Here is a 20,842-nt window from a genome sequence, read left to right as displayed (position 1 = left end):
AAAAATTGCAATTTAAAACATTATTTGACACAAAGAAATCTAAATGAATCAATCTGAATTTTGTTTGTTTATTGGGTGCACGAAATTCCTGGCAGGCTTGAGAGTACTCTTGAAGTGAGGTAGGAAGCCAAAAAAGGAGTATTTATCTATCAAGTACTGTACTACTAAGCCACAGTTTGATGCAATTCATCTCCTCTTGGTCTTCTACAGACAAAAAATTTCTGTTTTCACTTTCACTTTTCTGGTTCACTATTGATGCTGCCAACACTTAATACTAAGCAAGCTTCTCCACCTCCTGGAGATTAAGACTGAATATCAATTCAAAGTCAATTGAATAGAATTTTTATTCCTTTACTGCCTCATCTCCCAAATAACGTTTCAGAGTGCATAAGGGACACAGCAAAAACAATAAAACTCAGCTTTCTTCTTTACAAATTTAACAGGATTCTGCATGCTGATGACCGAAGTGTAGTTCTCCATTACCTCTCCACCTACAAATGCTTTACCTGTCCCTGTTTGATCCCACTGTAACCAGATTTTTCTTTTCCCCGATCAACTCTCATCAATTCCCTAATCTTGTTTGCCTTATCCCATTTCCCAGCTCTGCATACAGTGTGAAAGAGGAGTATTAACCAATTTCAGTTTCAACTTAATCAGATGCTCGGCTGCCCAAGATCCCACTTTGTGTTACCATGGATTCGGCATGCCCCAAGCAAGCACACCAAACTGGGCATCTGGTATGATGGGTAAATTTTTTAAAGTTCCACTGCATCTTCCATAAGGCCAGCTCGTCCAAGGAGATCAACCATACAAGCATAGTGCATTTGCGTCGGCTTAATATCTGAGCTTGCATTTCCTCAATATTTTCCTCCCCTTCTCAACAATCCTTCATGGCTACAGCCAACAAAACGCAATATATGAAACTGAATCATATTCCACTCCATCTTCCCTCATATTTTCGAAGAGATTGATAGCAATATCCAACTCCCCAATCATTCCATAACCCAAAATCATAGTATTCCAAGAGGCTGCATTCTTATTTGGAATCCGCTCAAAGATCTTATTAGCATATCAATTCGACCACTCTGGAATGAAGTCCAAAAGAATTGCAACAAAGAGGTTTGCGTGAAAAAGTTCCATAACAACTCCATGGATCTTTCCCTTGCTTGCTTGCACTAGATTTGCACAAGCTGATATAGCACCCACAAAGGAAACCACATCTGCATCATACCATGAGACCCATTTCTGAGAATAAACTCAAAGATTTTGAGCAATCACTAGTTTTCAGCATAGCTTGCTATTAATATATATAAGATATTCATCCCTAAGGGATATTCAAAACACGTTGAGCCAGATCAGGCAGCCACATTTTGCATACATATCTGTCAGAGCATTGGTGACAAACAGATCAAAGTTGAACCCCTTACGGATGGTAACTGCATGGATTTCTTTTCCTGGACGAAGGAAACCACCTCGTGCACAAGTTGGAGAACACTTATCAAGTGACAGAGTCAGGAATCTTGTTATGGACTACCATTTCTCTTACTAGTTCCAGAGCTGCTAACTGAAGCCCATTCGGAGTAAGATTGTAATCATGCATTCCAAGTAACAACATCCTTTACAGGCATATAGTGAAACACATAGGAAGCTTCAGATGGATGCCTGATTTTGCATACATGTTAATCAATGAGTTGGCAACAAACACATCAATTCAATGCCCATTCTTAAACTGAACCCGTGGATTTCCTTTCCTAACTGAATACTCTAATTCAACCAACACATGTAAATACTAGATATGGCAATAGAGTTTGGCGTCAACCTTGCACAAATCACTCAACTAATTTAGCATCCTTGTTACACCCTGTATGAGAAGACTAGTGATTGGCATTCACCAAGAAATTTGATCCCGTCTGCCATTTCATCAAAAACTTTCCTTGAAGCATCCACTTTCCACATTTCCCATACACATCAATCAGTGAATTACTTATAGTAACCCGAACATCTAACCCATTCTTCACAGCATAACAATGTCTGCTTTGCCATGACCTCATTTGCAAGGCCCCACAAACTCGCAATATCTGACAACACTACTGCATTTGGTTAACCCAGACCATAAAATCATACCACGATATAAATCAAGGGCCTCCACATAACACCTTACTACCCGAAAATACCCTTATAATTGTATTCCAACTAACAATATCTCTCTCACCATTCATAAAACACACTCTTAACATTTTCCAAAAGCCCCAATTACCATAAACAACAATAGGATTTACCCAAAAAGACATTCGTTTCAAAACCAAGTTTGAACAGACGCCCATGATCTCCATACCCTTTTAAGTTCCAATATCGGCACACACCTTTAGAAAAAAAGGGAAGTGTAGATCATCAAGCGAAACTCCAGTCCTAACCATTTGATTGTAGTACAAAAACCATCATGACCACAGGCAACCGTAGAGCCCGAATGAAATGTCCACAGGAATGCAGTGTGGCAATAATTAATAGTTTGTTCAAAGAAGGAAACGGCATGGGTTCTTTAAAGCCGGCATAGCGAAGGATCAAAGTGGCACAAAGAGAAACACTTCCAGGAAAAAACCATTGAGGCGTGCAAAGGCATGGGTTTGTTTAGTTTGGAGTAGACTTGGAGTTTGAGGCAATTGTGAGGAGATTTACATTTGTGGGTTGGTTGGTGAGTGATAGGTACATTGACTTCTTTTCAACGGCAAGTGGTATTCGCATACAGTTCTTGAGGCTACCGACGTGTTGCACATGAAGAGTTTTAAGTGCATTGTTCACACAAAACATCGAAAGATGGCAAAGGCCTTTTGGAGTTTGAATACCACCAGTAGTTTTTCTTTGTTATAGGATTAGACTATATAATTTCCTATTCAGATGTAAGGCTCAGTGAGTTGAGTAAAGGGGTCTTAAAATTTAAGTCACAATGTCAAAAGTTCCCTTTTTTTTCTTTCTTTCTTTAATTTCTCATCAACCAAACGGGTTCCTTTCTTTTCTTTAAAAACTACATATAAAGAAAGAAAGGACAAGAATTGACGATTGAGCTTATAGTTCAGAATGAAAGCTCCACCTTCCATTATCCCAACCCTTTACTCTCCTCAAACTACACACACCAAACAAAAAAAAAAAAAAAATGCAAATTTATCACATAAGTCCAAACACAAAGCTGCAAATTAATAAACAAATATTCTATGTGCACCTGAAAGTGCTGTCATCCGTGATGTTTTCTCCAGCACTAAAAGCTCCTTAGTTGGAACGATTGAGGGAAAGGTTTGATTTTGAGTGAAGAGATCGAACCAGTGTAGTTGAAATCTTTTATTGTTAATGTTGTGAGAGTGGTTGGTATGAAAAGGATGAAAAGTTGGTGTTGATTTTTGAATTGTTGATGGAGTTTGAGTTGGAAAGAAGAATTGTGTTGAGGGATTGCAAATTTTTAAGGTAGTGCTCTGTTCACATCTTAGTTTGGATCAAACGTGTGCTTCCTGATAGATTTGTGTGGTTAAAGGGAATGCTCGTTTCTGTCAGGGGTGTTAGTAAATAACTACAATCCCAGGGTTTTATTAATTTGAATTTCTTTCAAAGTTTCCCAATTCCAATAGAATATAGTTGAATAATTTGAGTTGACAAAAATATCCTGCTGTATCTTAAACTTTCCTAACATGTGACAAAATACTTTCGTGTTATAATTGAATAGAACGGTTTTCTTGTTAATTTGTAAAGTTTTTGATAATATTTGTAAGAACTTAAAAATCATGAATTTAAAAAAAACCCCTTCAAAATGAGCTTTGATATGTTAAACCCCTTAAGTCCACTATTTTTCTTTTTTTAATTACTTGGTATCCACAATATATTTTTTTTTTTTTTTTTTAAGAAAACAATAATAATTTAACCATAACTATGTACAATTTATTTTCAGTTGTTTAATTATTTTATTAAATTTTTTTATGGGTTACATCCATTTTTCCCCCAGCTAGAGGAACTTCACAAACCCAAAGAGGGTCCAGGTCCAGCTCCTCGCAAAATGGGGAATGAATCCAACCTCTCGCTGTCTTTTTCTCATAGTTTCTCCAATGTATTCAAAAAAAAATGTTATAGTTTTTGTAAAACAAAAGGATTCCAAAAGATTATGGTAAAACATGTAACCTACAATGAAGATTCAAGAAAGTGAATTGATGAGGGTGGAACAACATACATATAGCTTAATACAGATTACATATTGGTTTTCCCGCGAAATGTCATGATTTTCAAGCCTTTTGAATCACCCTGAGCTAGCACTCCTGCTGCGGCGATTCATCTTTCCTCTTTTCAGATGGTGTTATAGGTCTCTTTGTGAGAATTGTTCCATTCCAACCTTGTATCATTTGTTTAATCCACATCTCATTTACATCACTATCATTTCTGATCTGTTTCAGATCTCTTCTTCTCTCTCGTCTCCATTCCCTCTTCATCATCTTCTTTATGCAGTCAATGATGTTGAGAAAAGTTTGTTTCACAATTCTGTCCTCCAAACTGGAAGAAATGACAGCAGCCTACCCCAGGAGCAAGACAATCAAAAGAAGCATAGAGGGAATTTTCCAGTGTCTTTAGTTCATCGTTCACGGCAATTCTTAGAGTTGAAACACCCTGTTGCTGCTTATCCACACCTTGTCTACCTCCTATAGTATTCTAATTCCATAAATACTATTTACTCGGAAAAGTACATAGCACATCAAGTTTTGATAATCTTTATTGCCTAGTTTGTTGCCATAGAGCCCACAATTTAAACCTTCTTCGAAGAGAGAACGTAAAGTGCAGATGATAAAAGGCATGTTTGTTTTGCAGAAGTAGCTAAAGTGTAGGAACTATATAGATGAATGGAGCATAACTTACCTCTAGTCCGTGGAGTCACTTCCGGATAAGATCTACCAGTTCACTGGTGGAATGCAATCCACCTGAAGACAGCTTGACAATCCTTTTTTGAAGCAAACGCCAGTTGCTTTCTTCCCATATTCTCGCAGGACTCGACCCACTTCGGGGTCTAGCCATGAATTTAATATGTCCTCTGCTTTCAGACTTGCCTGAAATAAGCCTGTTTCAATCAGTTTAGTAAACAAGAAGATTCTAAAGTAAGCAATCACACTAATCACCCAGCAAAAGATCACATGAGAAGGATAACTAAACATGCAAACTAGCAAGAAAGAAGGATGACACCAGAACCACTGAATTGAATATAAAACTTACTACTCTTATATCCTTTAAAAGCTAGCTGAACATTAACGTAAAGAAGTTGCTAGAATGAGGGTATCAATCAATTTAACATCTGTGACTCCACGACATTCCCTCATATGGCATTACTTGTATTAGTCATATTTTTTTAATGAGATACTAACCTCATCAGTTCACACAAGCGAGAATTTGAAGGGTCACATACACTGAAATATGATTAAAGAATGTACCAGCCGCTCCATGATCTACAAGATTGACATCTAATAAAAGTTCACTCAAGAAGACTGTATAATAAAACTCCGGGCATAGGAGAGAAACAGAAAGCCGAAGATTCGTAGAGAGTGAGTTCTCGTGAAGGTAACCTAAGCCTCTACCTTACTGTATGAATATGTGATTAAATATGATAGGTGAAGCAAAGCCAGTTCCTGAGTGCAAAGCTGTTCTGTTCCTAATAGGATGTCACTAGAAATCCAAAGTAATGTATTGTGCTTCAGAGATGGAAAATGTGAATTAGATTTTGTTGTGACTCATCTTTTGTATATGTGAAATAAAACTCTCACCTGAGAGTCCTTCTCATGTCTAAGGCCCATTACCAAGCAGCTAAAACCTCTTTTGGGATTGTTCACTAGGCATAAAGAGCATTAGTCACAGAGAATAGGAGTCAGATGTATGAATAATGAGAGCCTAGGCAAATATCAACAATCAAATATTGGTTATAAGTAGAAATCATCATAACATCAAAAACATGATTTCAGGACAGCATGAATTTTTAAGACATAAGAAAGAGTTATATTACTGAGAAACAACAACAATTCATTGAAGCAAACCTGCATAGAGGACATCCCAGTCCATTAATGCCATCCACTCCGAGTTTGCTTGATTCTCAACCTTGCTAGCACAGATTTATATGTCTAAATTTTTCAGAAAGATATGTGCTTTCAAATCAGAATGAGCATCCAAGAGGGAATCGATGTGAGTTCGAGCCTTTTCATGCGCCAAAGGATCGACATCCATTCCAATATAAAGTTTCAACTCTGGATGGGCCCTGATTATCTGTTGCGAGTTGTAAATATCAAAATTAAGAAAAGGATTTGGACTAGAGATAAAAAATAAACAAGCAGTGACAAACAAGCCAATACTTACTGCAGAGGATGACCAGCCCTCCAAGTGTACAGTCAATGAAAGAGCTGATTCTCCTTGATGACGAAAAACCTCCAACACTTCACCTAACATCACTGGAACATGCGATGCATCTGATTCCTTTATATCGAATCATACTCAACTCCTTATTAGATCGAGTTCTCCTCTTTTCCTTCACCAGCCCCACCTTTGCACTTTATCCAATGTTTGTTTGCCATTTCCTTACTCCTCTCCTTCCTCTTCTTCTTATCATTAGTGGCATGAGATGTGGTAAAAGCGCAAACCCATGAAGAGGCCCTCCAACACCAGCCGTTTAAATTTAAATTGCTGCTTTAAACCCATGCAATACTTTAAATTTTACTAAAATGATTAAATTATTTTCCTAGCATGGCAGCTTAATTGTTCAAACCGATAATAACAACCAAGAGATTTTTTTTTTTTCTCTAAATTATACATTTAACCAACCCCTTCCATCCTACTGTGTACTAATTTTTCAAAACCGATATAACAACCAAGAGATTTGATCAGAGACCTCTTATATAACACAGGGATCCAACCAGAGTTATGATTACCAGCCAGAAAAAGTCTTGCACAGGACAGACTTAACATATTATCCATACGCGTATCCATAAAATCTCACCATCTATACATTTTTGTAAAATTAATCAATCATGATAAAAGGTTAGACGAAAAAATAAGAATTTAGTTTATTAGGTGATGAGATGTTATCAAACAGGCATTCGAAATGTACAACAATGTTGCGCTGGTGCCACCAAGACTCTCTGTACAAAACAAAGTAAAAAAGAACCTGTATTTGCTGGGCTGCAAGGCACTAGTGTTCAACATTGCTTGAATTCCCGGTGGCTTACCAACAGCCTCCATGGAATTAACCACTTGAACTCTCTTCCTGAAACAAACCCAGTACATCTTATCATGAAAGAAGAAATCAAAGACATGACTAACTTTCATATCAGACGCCCCACGACAACACCTACATCGAAAGAGTGAAACCTGGAACTATTAGCGAAGTTGGAGCAAATAAAAGACGGCGACAAGCGTAAGCTGCTCCTCTTGCGGTTGCTCCCAACTGTGTACACTTGCCACTATTTTCATCGTCTCATAATGATTCTTGATGGGGTCAACTTCATTGAGGCATTGAACAAACATAATGGAGTCAATTCAAAATTTGATGAAATAAAATATAAGAAATGAATTTAAAATTTTGAGGCTGAGTAAGATGATGAATGAAAATTTAATCAGTTTGAATCAACAAAACTTAAAAATAAAATAAAATAAATAGGGAAATTGAGAAGAAAACTCATTACCAAGGTTGTTTTGAAGGTAGACCGTCAGCAGTTTTTGTGTATTGTTTTTTGGGTTTTTTAAAGTGAGGTAATGTCGAAGTTTTTCCTATATACAGTTCTTTTTTTTATTTTTTTGGTATCCAAGTGTTTAAGCTCTTATGTAACTTCTACTAATCTTGGAAGAGATAGTATAACAACTCACCTATGACTCTCGCTTATCACAGATGTTCAGACGAAAAATCGATTTAGACCGATTCTATTTACACTATCACTAATTTATCTTAACCATCCGGGATTACTCACAATATCTATTATACAAATATTGTATAAAGTGTATTTTACAAGTTTCATATTAACAGCTTACAAGGTTCACAATAAGAATTTACGAGTTTCACGTTAAGGGTTTACAAATTTTACGTTAATATGTTGATATCATATTGTATTATGGCAGAACCTATCTGTCGAGAATACCCTGTAAAGCCTTATACCTTGTAAAAATAAGTTTCAATAGTTACTTTCAACTGAAAGGGATATTTTTAAAACATAAAACTTATACAAGTTTTAAAATATAAAATGATACTTTCTTTAAAATGCCCTGTTTACTTTAAAAGTTTAAATAACTTGTTAGATGTAAACATTTTAATAAATAAGGGGGGACTAAAAAAATATCCTTATGGAGTTAGAAATCATTAGAGGTCATTTAAAAATAAACTCATTTCTATTTCTTATTTTGAGTTGATAAAGTCATAATAATAAATGTATGAATTCCAATCAACTATTGTCCCCAATTAGCTTATAACACTGAAAATTAAGAAAAAGAACACGACGTTTGCATTTGAAATTTATTGTCAAAACAAGTTTGTACTTTCTAACCATCCAAGGATAAGAATTGGAAAGTTTATCCCATCATTAATATCAAAGCCTTGAAGAATTAGTTAAGAAGTGTTCAAGTTGACCCAAACACCCCATTACCCAAAATAAAATAAAAAATGCTTGGGATATTATACTTCTAAGTGGTCATAATAAAAAGGCTTAAGAGTGCCAGAATTTTACCTCTTTAAATAAAATACTCAAAACCAAGACAGGCAAAGGTTCACACAAATGATATAGCCAAGAAATCTTAAACCTCATAAACTGAACACATGTCATCAAAACTAAAACTACAAGTCTCAAATAACTATAACAAACAGAATCAAAATCTAAGTGCAAAAAGCAGTCCCACATTAGACTTCAAAATGCTGCTGCCTATAAAAGTCGGACCTTGTTTACTTCTTCTCTTCCTTTTCAGCCTCTGCAGCCTTCTTCAGCCTTGCCCCGACATGGCGTGTGTTCATTCGCTCCACGCGTAGCTTGTTGTATGCCTTGAAGGACTTCATCTCTTGAGTAACCTTCACAAGCTCCACTGTGGGCTTCTCAAGGGTGATCGGCATGTAGGGTCCTTGTACTTGGGTTGCTGTTGCCAGTTCCTCTGGAGCGGAATCACCGGCCTACATCAAGAAAAAAGAAAAGAATTTGAGCATAAGAAATGGTAGCAATAAAATGCAATTGACAAACATCTGTCTTTTCCAATTACCTTGACCTTGCGAGCACGTCTTGGGAAGACAACCAATTTGGCCTTGTATGTCTTCAGCCTCTGAACATTAGCTTGAAGGCTCTCCAGAGATCGGTTCTTACGACGATGATCAACTGATATACCGATGGTTGGAGCAAGCTTCTTGGGAATTCCTGCAGCCTAATTAAGACAGATACAGTGTTACGTCTAGATATGAAAAGAAACTCATGAATGTTACATCCGCATATGGAAAGAAACTCAAGAACATCAACAGATATTAGAAGACCAAACTAGAAACTCAAGAAAATCAACAAATATTGGAAGACCAAAAAAAAGAAAAACAGACCAAAAAACCAAACTCTTATTAAAAATATAATATGCAGCACTCACAATGTAAACATAACTCTACATTCCTGATGGCAACATCAACCCAATTCTAATTTCCCTTAGTCTGACAGGAACTAAAATGAAATACGTAAAATGGGCTATTCCATACCACATTATCAGACCAGCAAAATGGAGACTTCAGTAGTGTAATCTAAAATGTAGTAGAAATAACATTTTTACATTGCGGTATCGTTTCATCTTATTTACAAAGTACATTTATTAATTTCCATTCTTCAGTAGGGTATCAAAACAATGGGATAGAAATGTCACTAAACGAATTGTCTCACTCATATCTAGTAATCAAAATTAAACAATATACCTTTAAGACTACTATTACCTTCAAATCTAAGAGCACTTTTGATTTAGATTATTCAAGTTTCTCAATCCTATTCAATTCAATTATCCAACATTTGTTTCAGACACTCCCAATGAGTAAGAAATTCACACACCTCAAGACAAAGAAGTATATAGTATATAAACACTGAACTACAGGATCCAGAAACAAGATACCAAGTACTTGTTCAAACTAGAAACTTTCAATGAGTTCATAAGATTTATGAAGAGTGACCATCCATAAAAAAAATAACTTTTTCTAACTTAAAATTTATAATTTAACCCCCTTCCTTCAGAGCATGAGCAGAACTCAATCTAAAGATCCACCATTCAAAGCCAAACTAAACTAGCTATTACCCACCATAGATATATCAAACAAACAAACAAACATTTATATAGGACAATTCAAAATGACTTTGTATGCATTAAACACTCAAAAATATTTATTTAACACCTACAAATACTCAAAATTAATCTCTAAATCATAATACATTAGTAACACCTATTAACTCCGGAATAAACACAAGTAACAAGCTCATGTATCACGATACAGAGGCGATATAGACACAAATAAAAAGCTAGCATCAACCAAAGAACTCACTTTAAGTTCTTCAAGCGAGAAGCCTCTCCCAGCCCTGAGCTTCATATTGTACTTCAAAGTCTGCCCATGAACGATGGGGCGAAGAGGGCCCGCCGTCGGACGAGGGAAGATCTTCACGGCCTTCTTTTGACGAGCTATTCAACACCAAAAAACAAATTCGAACCCACAACACAAATCAATCAAAACAACCATTTAAAAATCCTAAATTAAAAATTAAAAAGATACCCACCAACGCGGCGCCTGGTCTTTCTCGCGGGCTGGTTGAACCAAGTCTTTACATAGTTTTGCCAGTGCTTTTTGAAGTGCCCATTTGGCACAACGTTGTTATGCTTCACCATTTCTCACTTACCGTCTTGCTGAAAATGTTTAAACCAAAAGAAAAAAAAAAGTTTAAATTTTAAATTGAGAGTGAAAGTTAAATTGTGGGTTTGCTTGAAAGAGAGAAATGGACTTACGAGACTGCAGCTGATGTGAGAAGAAACGGAGAGCACAAGGGCTTTGGCAGGAGGTGATGCGTGGCTTATATATGAGAGAGTTTTAACTGGAGAGAGTTGAGAAAAACCCTAGCTTTGGCTTGGGTTTTTATGGGCTAAAATTAATGGGCCCAATTGGGGTTGACAAAGAACTTAAAAAACCCATATTACAACATAGGCCCAAAACTCTATATATGTGTGTGTGTGTATATATATATATTTTTTAAATGATGATATAAATTTTCATATACCACTGTATCACATTTCAATCCGTTGGATTATGATTTGTAAATGCTATTAATTAGTTTAAAATTAAATGGATATAAGCTGATCCTATAAAATAAAAGGATAAAGACAAAAAAAATTATTGTGCTCTAATAATATGAAAAATACATTAACATAATGTTTGACATACTTGCTCATTGAATAATTTTTGCATTGTGACATTAATGTTACCCATCCAATCTACTTCACATTCTTTACCCAAAGGGAGAACCACATTTTCCCACCCAAGGTTTGGTGAAATGACACTTTTCCATCTGTCAAGTTTCAAAATGACACTTTCCACCCTTTATAGGGTTTTGTTAGTGTTTTTTTGTTAATATTTGATTGAAAAGACAAAAATACCCTTAAATAGTTTATTATAAAATAAAATTTAGTTAAGTCAAAATTTTTACTTAATTATTTATTAGTTTAAGTGTAAAGATATTTTTTTTTCCTTTGTTTGTTTAATTAATTAGGAATATTGATTTTCTGTGTTAATCAGTAAAAATGAAAAACATTATATTATGAAAAATATTATAAATTTAGTAGATTATTGAATAACAACGATAAGATATTGATGACATTATAAATAAATATTAAGGTCATTTAACTTTAAACAATTTCATAGCATTACTTTTAACTTTTTAGGTGGGGTTAACTATTTTTTTTTTTTTTAAATATTTGACTTTTTGGCTAATTAAAAAATAATAAAAATTTTATAAAGTAAAATATTTAAAAGTATTTTCGTCTTTTCAATAAAATATTAACAGAGAACGTAACAAAATTTAACAAAGTGTGGGAAAGTGTCATGTTGAAACTTGAAAGGTGGGAAAGAGTTGTTTCGCCAAACCATAGAAAAATGTTGTTCTCTCTTACCCAAATTATCAAAGTGTCAACATTTTTGTTTAACCTAGGTGTCTTTTTTTTTTTTTGGTAACCGAAGGTCTTCATTTCTGAACATTCATATAGAAATACTTTCTCCAAAGTTGGGTATTCAACAGCATACAAACCTTAAGTTAAAACAAGTGAGGCGTAAATCTTTAAGTTCCATTTCATGCAAACTAGGGTACATGATCTTCTCTATTGATACTCTTTCCTAGTTTGTGACAATCTCTTGTAAAGTGTTGCAATACACTAATCCAAATGCTTTGAGCTTTAACAAGGTTTTGGTTGTGGATGTGGTGAATAAGTTTTTCAATTTATAACAATAACGTAATCTTAAAATAGTCAAGTTTCCCAGACTTGGAGAAGTTGAGAAGTGATCTTTTCTCCATACAACTATATGCTTTTCCTGATCATCTTCTTCTTTCTTCTCGAAGATCTCCAAATTGTTGCACAGAGTAATCCTCATTTCTTCCAAGCTAAAAATGCTTCATACTAGAGCAACTGAAAACAGTTTTACTAACTTTGGGCAATATTTCACTTATATTCTCGTTAGATTAGAAAGACTTACTTATTGATTATCACCTTTTCATATATGCATCGTCTCACTTTAACTGAACAAATCTAGATACTTCCATAACGAGAGTGTCTTTGTTTCTTCAATTTGCAACCTAAAGTTGTTCACAATCAAATATATATACCATTGATTCATATAAAGCTACTTCAAAAATTTTGATACTCTGTAACAACTGATAGACACTCTATTTAAAAATTAAATTAATTTTTTTTTTTTTTATGACACCCTATAAACTCCTTAAATGCCCTTCATTTCGTTTTTATTTTATTTTAAAAGAGTAAATTAAATTATTTTCTTTAGTAATATTGTATATGCAAATAAACAATTCTATTAAAACATAAAACCATATTCGGCATTTGTAAACATGAAATTTCTATTGTCAACTAATTTTTCATTAATGATATAACTTGAATTTAAAAAAAAAAAAAATTAACAAGCAATTAAAAACTTAAAATTTTGTATTAATTGTAACTTGATGGATCCCATTAAACTATATTTTTGTTTTAAGTATGATTTGAATAACATAAAAAAATAAGGGTTTATGGGAAAATAGTTGGGTGCCAAATTACCAATAGATCCACTTTGTTTTATTATTTCAAAATTGGGCTTTTGTTTTGGAATGGGTTTAAAGATAGAGTCCACCCATTACTTTTGGCTTGTCTTCAAGCACCATTGTAACTACGGAAAGTAATTCAAATTAGAGTCCCGACCAGTTTCCTTTTAAACCTCAACAATACTTTTTTTAAAACTATATTTTAATTTGTATTTACCAAAAAGGCATTAAGTCTCTTAAAAAAATATTTAAAAACTTTTTATTTCTTAAAACCCTAAACACTTTATATGTTTGGAATTTTGTTTTTAAGGTTAAAAGTATTTTGAAGTGTAGTGATGATATACTATTTCAATCAACGAAAGATAATAACATGAAAAAGTAAGTTTTTTTTTTTTTCCAGATTTTTCTTTTGGTTGATCTTTTGTTATTTATTTTCTTAATGAAAAAATAAAATATAATTATGATAAAGCGTAATATCCAATAAGGTTTTAAAGAAGAAATATGCCGCTGTTGAATCAATGCATTGGGATTTAACTTGAGACAAAAGCGTCCAAAATTTAATCCAAGGGAAAAAAAAAATAGATGGTGGGATTATTAAAACTATTTAGCGAGAAAATACAAAAGAGAACGGTAATCATGCAATGAAATATAAAGTATTTGTAAATTATATTTTAAAATGATTTTAATTATTATTAGGACTTAAAAAGAGATTAATTATAATTTCTTTTTTATATATCATTCCAGACCATTCATTGTAATTTTATATCATTCTAACAGAAAAAGAGTGTTAGTTAATAAAATTTCGAAAAAAGATGTGCTTGGATACAAATATTGTGTAATCATGTTTAAATTTTATATTCTTTTGTAGATATGCTTAGAGCCAGCTCAATGATAGTCTAGGCCTGAGGAAATTTATTTAGGTCATCACTAGGGGTGAAAATCAGCTCGAGTTCGGTTCGAATTCAACTTGACATTAGTTGAGTCGAGTTCGAGTTCAAGTAGCTCAAATAATCCCATGAGTCGAGTTTGATTACTGTATAAAAAGCTCGAAAAGCTTGATTAAGCTTGATTAAAAGTCGATTAATCAAGCTTGAATTCGAACTCGAATTCGACTTTTGAATACCAAGTTTGAGTTCGAACTCAATTCATCAAATCCAACCAGGCTCAAACTCGAACTCAAACTTAGTATTGTAGCAATCGAGTCAAGTTCGAATACCTAGATACTCGACTCACTTGATTGCACCCCTAGTCATCACTTAATAAAAATTTAATCCGAATTTTATATTCATATTAATATGCAACTTTAACTTTAAAAAAAAAAAAAAATGTAATAAAGAATTAATTGTAACTATCCTTAAATAAGATGTGCAATATTAATTATTTCATTTTGTTATGCTCACAATATTTAATTTAGATTTTCACTCTGCTCTACTTTTCTTTTTGAATAGTCCTATTACAGCATTGAAAAGAAAGAAAAGAAAAAATTATGAAGCAAAAATGATTTGAGGAAAACTAAACAGAATTTGGCTTAAACAAAAATTGGTCTGAAATATAGTTATTAATGTGATCTTAAACGCATAAAGCAATTGTCTTAAGTCGGGAATGGTATCTAATAACTTGGAAATTTGAAATTTTTTCGTGACTATAATAACTTGAAAATTTTTTATTTATTCTCATCAAACCACACACAGAAAAAAAGAAAAAAAAAACAGCAAATTTATGTGCTACTAACAAACTAAAATGTAGGAAACTTTCTTTGGAGAAATGGAAGGGCGAAGACTCTAAAACAAACAACCAAAATTGTGACAACCAATGAAAAATATAAGAAAAAGAAAATATTTATAGCTTGTTGTTTGAAAAACGAATCTGGAAATTATTTGTCGAACCCATCTTCTTCAAAACATCTACGTTTCTTGCTGTGAGTAGTAGTTTACATCCCCCAAGATCGGCCTCCTTCAATTGTAGACTTAACGACTCTGCAATTGTTTTTTGAATCTCTTTTATATTGGTAGTTTCTGTTTTTTGAAAAATAGACGAGGAAGATAATAACAAGATCAATTGAAAAATTAAGTAAAGTTGGAAAGGAGAGGGATGAAGAGAAGGCAATATGAATCAGAGCAACAGTCAAACAAGAGAAAGAAAAGCATAAAATTAAGTTCTTATTAACAAGAAAGAGTATATGGAAAAGCAAAAGAAAAACGTTTTAATACGAACAAGAAAGGTCGTATGAAATTCATCTTGATTTGATTCCATCTACACCTTTCTTCAATCTATTAAAGGCTGTCTGGTTCCCTCATTTCATCTATGTCTTAGAATCTCTTAAGAGGCGTTTAGCTGGGGGTTATCCCCTATTATTGAGGTAATATCATCTTATATTACTTACATTATCACGTTTGGTTGTCAAATAATAAAAGATTCTAGTAATCTTCCAAAATAAATAGTAATCACTATTGATTATATATGTGGTAATCTGAATACCATTATTTTCTTAGGTATTATGAGATGACTTAGTAATCTTATTTTTGTTACAATTTTACCCTGTAATTGATAAAAAATTTAGGACAATGATGCCCTTATTTTGAAATTGATTTACATGAATATACCATTATAATTTTACCCCTAATTAATTAAGTTTTTAGGTAGTAATACCCTTGTATTTAAAACAAATTGCAGGTCACCCAAGACCACTACTTCCCGTTGGGCACCATTGTCGGCCGTCGGCAGCCACCAATAGCTGACATCACTAGAACAACACACAACCGGTTAGATCTGGTCGGTCATGTGCTAATCTAGTTGTTTCTAGCCAAATTGGTGGTTAGAAATTGCCAAATCGACACACAATTGGCCACATCCGACTGGTTGTGTGCCATTCTAGCCACTTCTGTTCACTGTCGATCGACAGTGGCTTGGGGTGGGTGGGAGTGATTTTGTTAGAAATTAAACTTTAATGTGGTTGGGTTGTTTAAGCAAAATCTCAAATTTAGGGGGGTTAAAAAATGATTCAAAAAATAATAATATATTAATATTTAAAAAAAGGAGAACAATTTAGAAATCTATATAATATACCCACCAATTTATTCCTCCCAAGCAAACATGTCAGTATAACATACCCACCAATTTATTCAACATAACCAAGCATATTTCCCTAAACATTCCCAGTAATATTCAAGGTAATATATATTTCCATCAATATAACATTTCTAGTAACCCTAAACCAAACACACACAATAAGAATTGAATGCGAAAAAGTTTGCATGGTCTATCGTGCTAAACAATAATGAGCAACGAAGTTATAATTAATTCGAAGATCAAATTTAAATCACAACTAAATATGACTATTTTTTTATTCAAATTTTAGTGCAGCTTGCTCTTTGTTTCAACTAAATTATATTTTATCCTATGCTTGAAAAGGAGAGAGAGAGAGAGAGAGACTGATTTCATATAGCCTAGGCATGAAGATGTTTGAGAAATAGGAATATCTACAATTGAAAATAATGACTATTTTGAATCATCTCTCTATGGAATTTATAAATATGTTACATTGATATTAAAATTTATTATTAATTAATATTATTGTTAGAATACTAAAGAGAAAGACAAAAAATGAATTTGTATATTCAAGTGTGTGTTTTCCAATATACAAGAGCTCTCTATTTATACATTTCAATACATGCTAGAATCATGTTAATGCATCATGTTAATGGTTGAAATCAAGGTTTGCTTTATTCAAGCAATGGCTAAAATCAAGCTTTGCTTGATTTTGGCTAACACCCCCTCCCCCTTCTCTCTCTCTCTCTCTCTCTCTCTCTCTCTCTTTCTCTCTCTCAAGCTCAAGGTGCTAATGTAGATTTCAACTTGAGATTGGAAACTAGCTCCATGTCTTGGGTGATGAGCTTTTGTGAAGACATGACAATTTGATCGATGGAGCGAACAAATAACAAGTCAACATGCCTTGTGCAATGTGGTGGTGAATGAAGTGACAATTAATCTCAATGAGTTTAGTATGTTCATGGAAGATGTCATTATGGGTAATATGTGTGGCACGCTGATTGTCATAATGGATAGGAATGAAAGAGGAATGAGCAACACTTATATCTTCTAGGAGTCATCAAAGCCAGCGTAGTTCATCAATGGTATCAGCTAAGGCATGATATTCGACTTTTGTGCTAGATTGAGATGTAAATGATTGTTTCTTACTTTCCTAGGAGATGAGTGAGTCACCAAGGAAGAAACAATACCCAATGGTGAAGCGTTTATCAATAGGATCCCTTGTCTAGTCAACATTAGAATAAACATGCAACTGTAGTAAGGAGTGAGCAGAAAAAAGAGACTTATAAAGAGGGTGCCTTTGATGTATTATAGAATCTGCATGCAAAATTCGTAGGACAACAATATAATGGGTGGAGTGTGGAGTAGACATGAATTGGCTAACAATACAAACAACATAAGTGATGCCAGGCCAAGTGACTATGAGATTAACCAAACTGCTCACTAACTGTTTGTATTGGGTTGCGTCTAAAAGGGATGTGCCATCCATGGGAGTAAGGCAAGCATTTGTCTCTAGTGGAGTAGAAGCGACCTTTGCATTAGTAATTCCAACATGAGAGAGCAAGTCAAATGCATATTTGCTTGGGAAAGAGAATAACCATTAGGAGTGGAAGAGACTTTGAGTCCCAAAAAGTAAGTAGGGGAACCAAGATCTTTCATCTCAAAGTGTTGGCTAAGAGAGCTTTTAAACTTGGTGATGCTTGATAGGTTGTCGCCATTGATAATCATAACACCTACATAAAGTAAAAGAAGAATAGGACCTTGGTTTGTCTTGCGAATAAATAAGGTAGAATTGACAGATTCTAGCAGAGAGTTATAATGGTGACAACAAAATGGTGACCAAGGCTTGATGGAAGATAAATAAGGTGTTGGGGAAGACAAATCGATGACTAAGGTGTAACCTACGCACCCATTGTGTTCCATGTATGATTATAGATATTTATGTATTGATATGACTTTTGCATGCTTTCTCCTTTTTATGTATGGATGAATGAAAACTTATGATGTTTGGTTGTGGGAGTGCCTTTTTGTAGTATGTTTTATTTTGGGATGTGTTGGATTGGTAATTTGTATTAGAATTCATATTGGTTGTGGGTTGATTAATTATGTATCACACATGTGCATAATATATGTTGAATGGAGTTGTGGTGGGATATTGCTTGTATTGTGGTTGTTTGAATTGAGTTGGTGAAGAGAAATCTAGTCAATTGGTGGGACTGGTTTGTTTGATTGATAAATGGAAGTTTTCTGGTTTTGAAAGAATTCTAATTGTGAGGTTTGACAGAGGTTTCCGTTGGATGATGCATGGAATTGTGGCCGGAAATTTTTATTTTTATGGGTTGGTCTTTGGCTTGTCAATGTGTTAGAAATTGTTGAGTGGATTGGAGCTTTATGAAATGCATTTGGATTATCTAGAATGCTTGTGGTGTTATTAGAAGTTGGGTATGTTGTTTGGAAATGTGTCAAGGGCTAAAAAGAGGAATTTTTGTGGTTGCAGGGTTGTATGCCGTGACATACATTTTTCCATGTTGCGACATAGAGCTATCTAGAATTTGGACTACATTGTAAGTTTTAAGAGTTATTTTGGGGGTGTAAGTGCAATTATTTAATCCTTTGGGACAAAAAGTATGTGTTAGGGGCCTAGTTAGTAAAAACGCGTTTTATACACGAATTATACGAACAACCGTATAATTCGTGTATAAAACAGGCGTATACGTATTTTGTAAAATCTTCCGTATAATTCGCGTATAATAAGGTTTCCCGTATAATTCTCATATAATTCGCGAATTTTTGAAAAACAAAAACATAATCTTACACCCCCAAAACGACGTCGTTTTGGTGGGTTTATACAAAAAATTAAAACAAATCTGGTTCAGCCGTTCTTCTTCAGTTCTTCGGCAGTCAACAGCAGTTCTTCTTCCTCAGTTCGGTTCTTCTTCTTCCTCAGTTCTTCTTCAGCTTTTCTTCCTCAGTTCTTCACGTTTTCAGCTTTCTTCATCTCTTGTTCTCTTCTTCCAGGCTTTAACTTCAAGTTCGGGACTTCAAGGTACACACTTTACACTTGTTCTCTTCTCTTTGAATGTTATTGGTTGATTGCTTGTGTTTGTGTTGGTGTGGCTTGTGAGTAGTAATAGTAGACTAGTAGTAGGAGGGGCTGGTGGATTAATGGATTTGTTTGAAACATATTTGATGAAACGCTTGTGATAGACCGAGAGTTATATTTGTATTTGTTACTGTGGTTGGTCGTGAGGACTCTGGGCTTGATTGGTTGTCTGGTTGCACGAATAGCTTGAGGGGATTGTGATGGATAATGGCTTCTTTAGAGGGCGTGAAGATGTAGCTAAATGGGTTGCTGGAGTGATTTGGTCTATTTGCTTTTTTGGCTTCTGCCGGATCTTAGTTGGGAAGGGAATGAACTTTATTTGGATTTATTGTTCCCGCCAAATTCTTTGGAAAATGCCCAGAAAATTCAACAGCTTTTGTCTGACTCAGTTTTAACTTTTAACACGAGCAATTGAGGAAAGTAACTTCTTTTGTTTCATCTTGATTTAACGGTTGTTTGGACATTTGTTAGAATATCTTAGTTGACAAAGTTTTATTAGTTTATGAATGAAAAACGTTTTTTGAATTCTTTGTCTTGTACAGTTCTACTGTCATTTTAATGTAAGATATATGGAAATATTATCTTGTACTGACTTTTGTATTGTTCTCACCGAAAAAAAAGGAAATATTTGATTAAAAAAGCCTTTTGATTTAGATGTCAAAGATGAATCCTTTATATTATACCTACAGAGAACATTCTTTTGATGCTTCCTACTTTTGTTTGATCCATGAACTAATTTTCCCTTCATTTCTAGGTAGATATATTGTAAAGGTTATTGGCTAAGTAAACCATTAAAGACAAATAATTACAGTGTTTTTGTAATTGATACAATTAGCTTATTTATTGCACATTGTGCACTTATAAAGTCCAATTATTATGTTGGGTATGTATCAACTGTGTTCAGTTGTGGTGTTGTGAATGCTTTTCTTTTTTTTTTCGGGTTTTAGTTTGCTGAAGTTGAGGAGACCGAATAGAAGATATATGGACTAATAAATAAGCACTCTTTGAATTCTAACCCCATTACGTTTCAGCATAAAAGATGTTAACTAAACATCATATGGTACTTTTGGTGTAAGTAGTTGATTGCCTCTCTCTCTTCAAATAGTTTTATTTGTTCTAATTGGCCATTTGTATAATTTTAGTGAGTGTTTGCTGAAAGCTGGACAAACTGTTCATCAATATGGCTAATGTTTTTCAAGGGGTATAGAAATAAAAAAGTGAAATGCATGCATGAAAAAAAAAAAAATTAGATTAATTAGTGCCTTAATGTTGGACCGTGTTCAAATATTTAATATAATAGAAAAAAAATCTATATGGGTAGAAAGAAACTGCCCTTATATGTAGCTACAAATATTAATAAAATAGAATAATAATGAAGTAATTGTTATAATTGGCATATTAT

The 20,842-nt window shown here is 33.9% G+C and overlaps 1 protein-coding gene and 1 pseudogene across 1 annotated transcript; both read right to left on the bottom strand.

Annotated features, from left to right (window-relative positions):
- Nucleotides 1-4,286: 4,286 nt before the first annotated feature.
- Nucleotides 4,287-7,290, bottom strand: LOC116146614 (annotated as a pseudogene).
- Nucleotides 7,291-8,699: 1,409 nt separating this feature from the next.
- LOC116146630 (60S ribosomal protein L13-1) lies at nucleotides 8,700-11,082 on the bottom strand. The gene is made up of 5 exons (XM_031432035.1): nucleotides 10,996-11,082; nucleotides 10,770-10,896; nucleotides 10,541-10,674; nucleotides 9,241-9,399; nucleotides 8,700-9,154 (listed from the first exon to the last, which is right to left on the bottom strand). The coding sequence occupies exons 2-5, from the start codon at nucleotides 10,876-10,878 to the stop codon at nucleotides 8,933-8,935; spliced, it is 624 nt and encodes a 207-aa protein (XP_031287895.1). The 5' UTR covers nucleotides 10,879-10,896; nucleotides 10,996-11,082; the 3' UTR covers nucleotides 8,700-8,932.
- Nucleotides 11,083-20,842: the final 9,760 nt, after the last annotated feature.

The sequence above is a fragment of the Pistacia vera genome, unplaced genomic scaffold (assembly GCF_008641045.1).
Source record: "Pistacia vera cultivar Batoury unplaced genomic scaffold, PisVer_v2 Contig48, whole genome shotgun sequence".
Classification (NCBI taxonomy): domain Eukaryota; kingdom Viridiplantae; phylum Streptophyta; class Magnoliopsida; order Sapindales; family Anacardiaceae; genus Pistacia; species Pistacia vera.
This window is presented reverse-complemented; position numbering and strand designations above follow the sequence as displayed.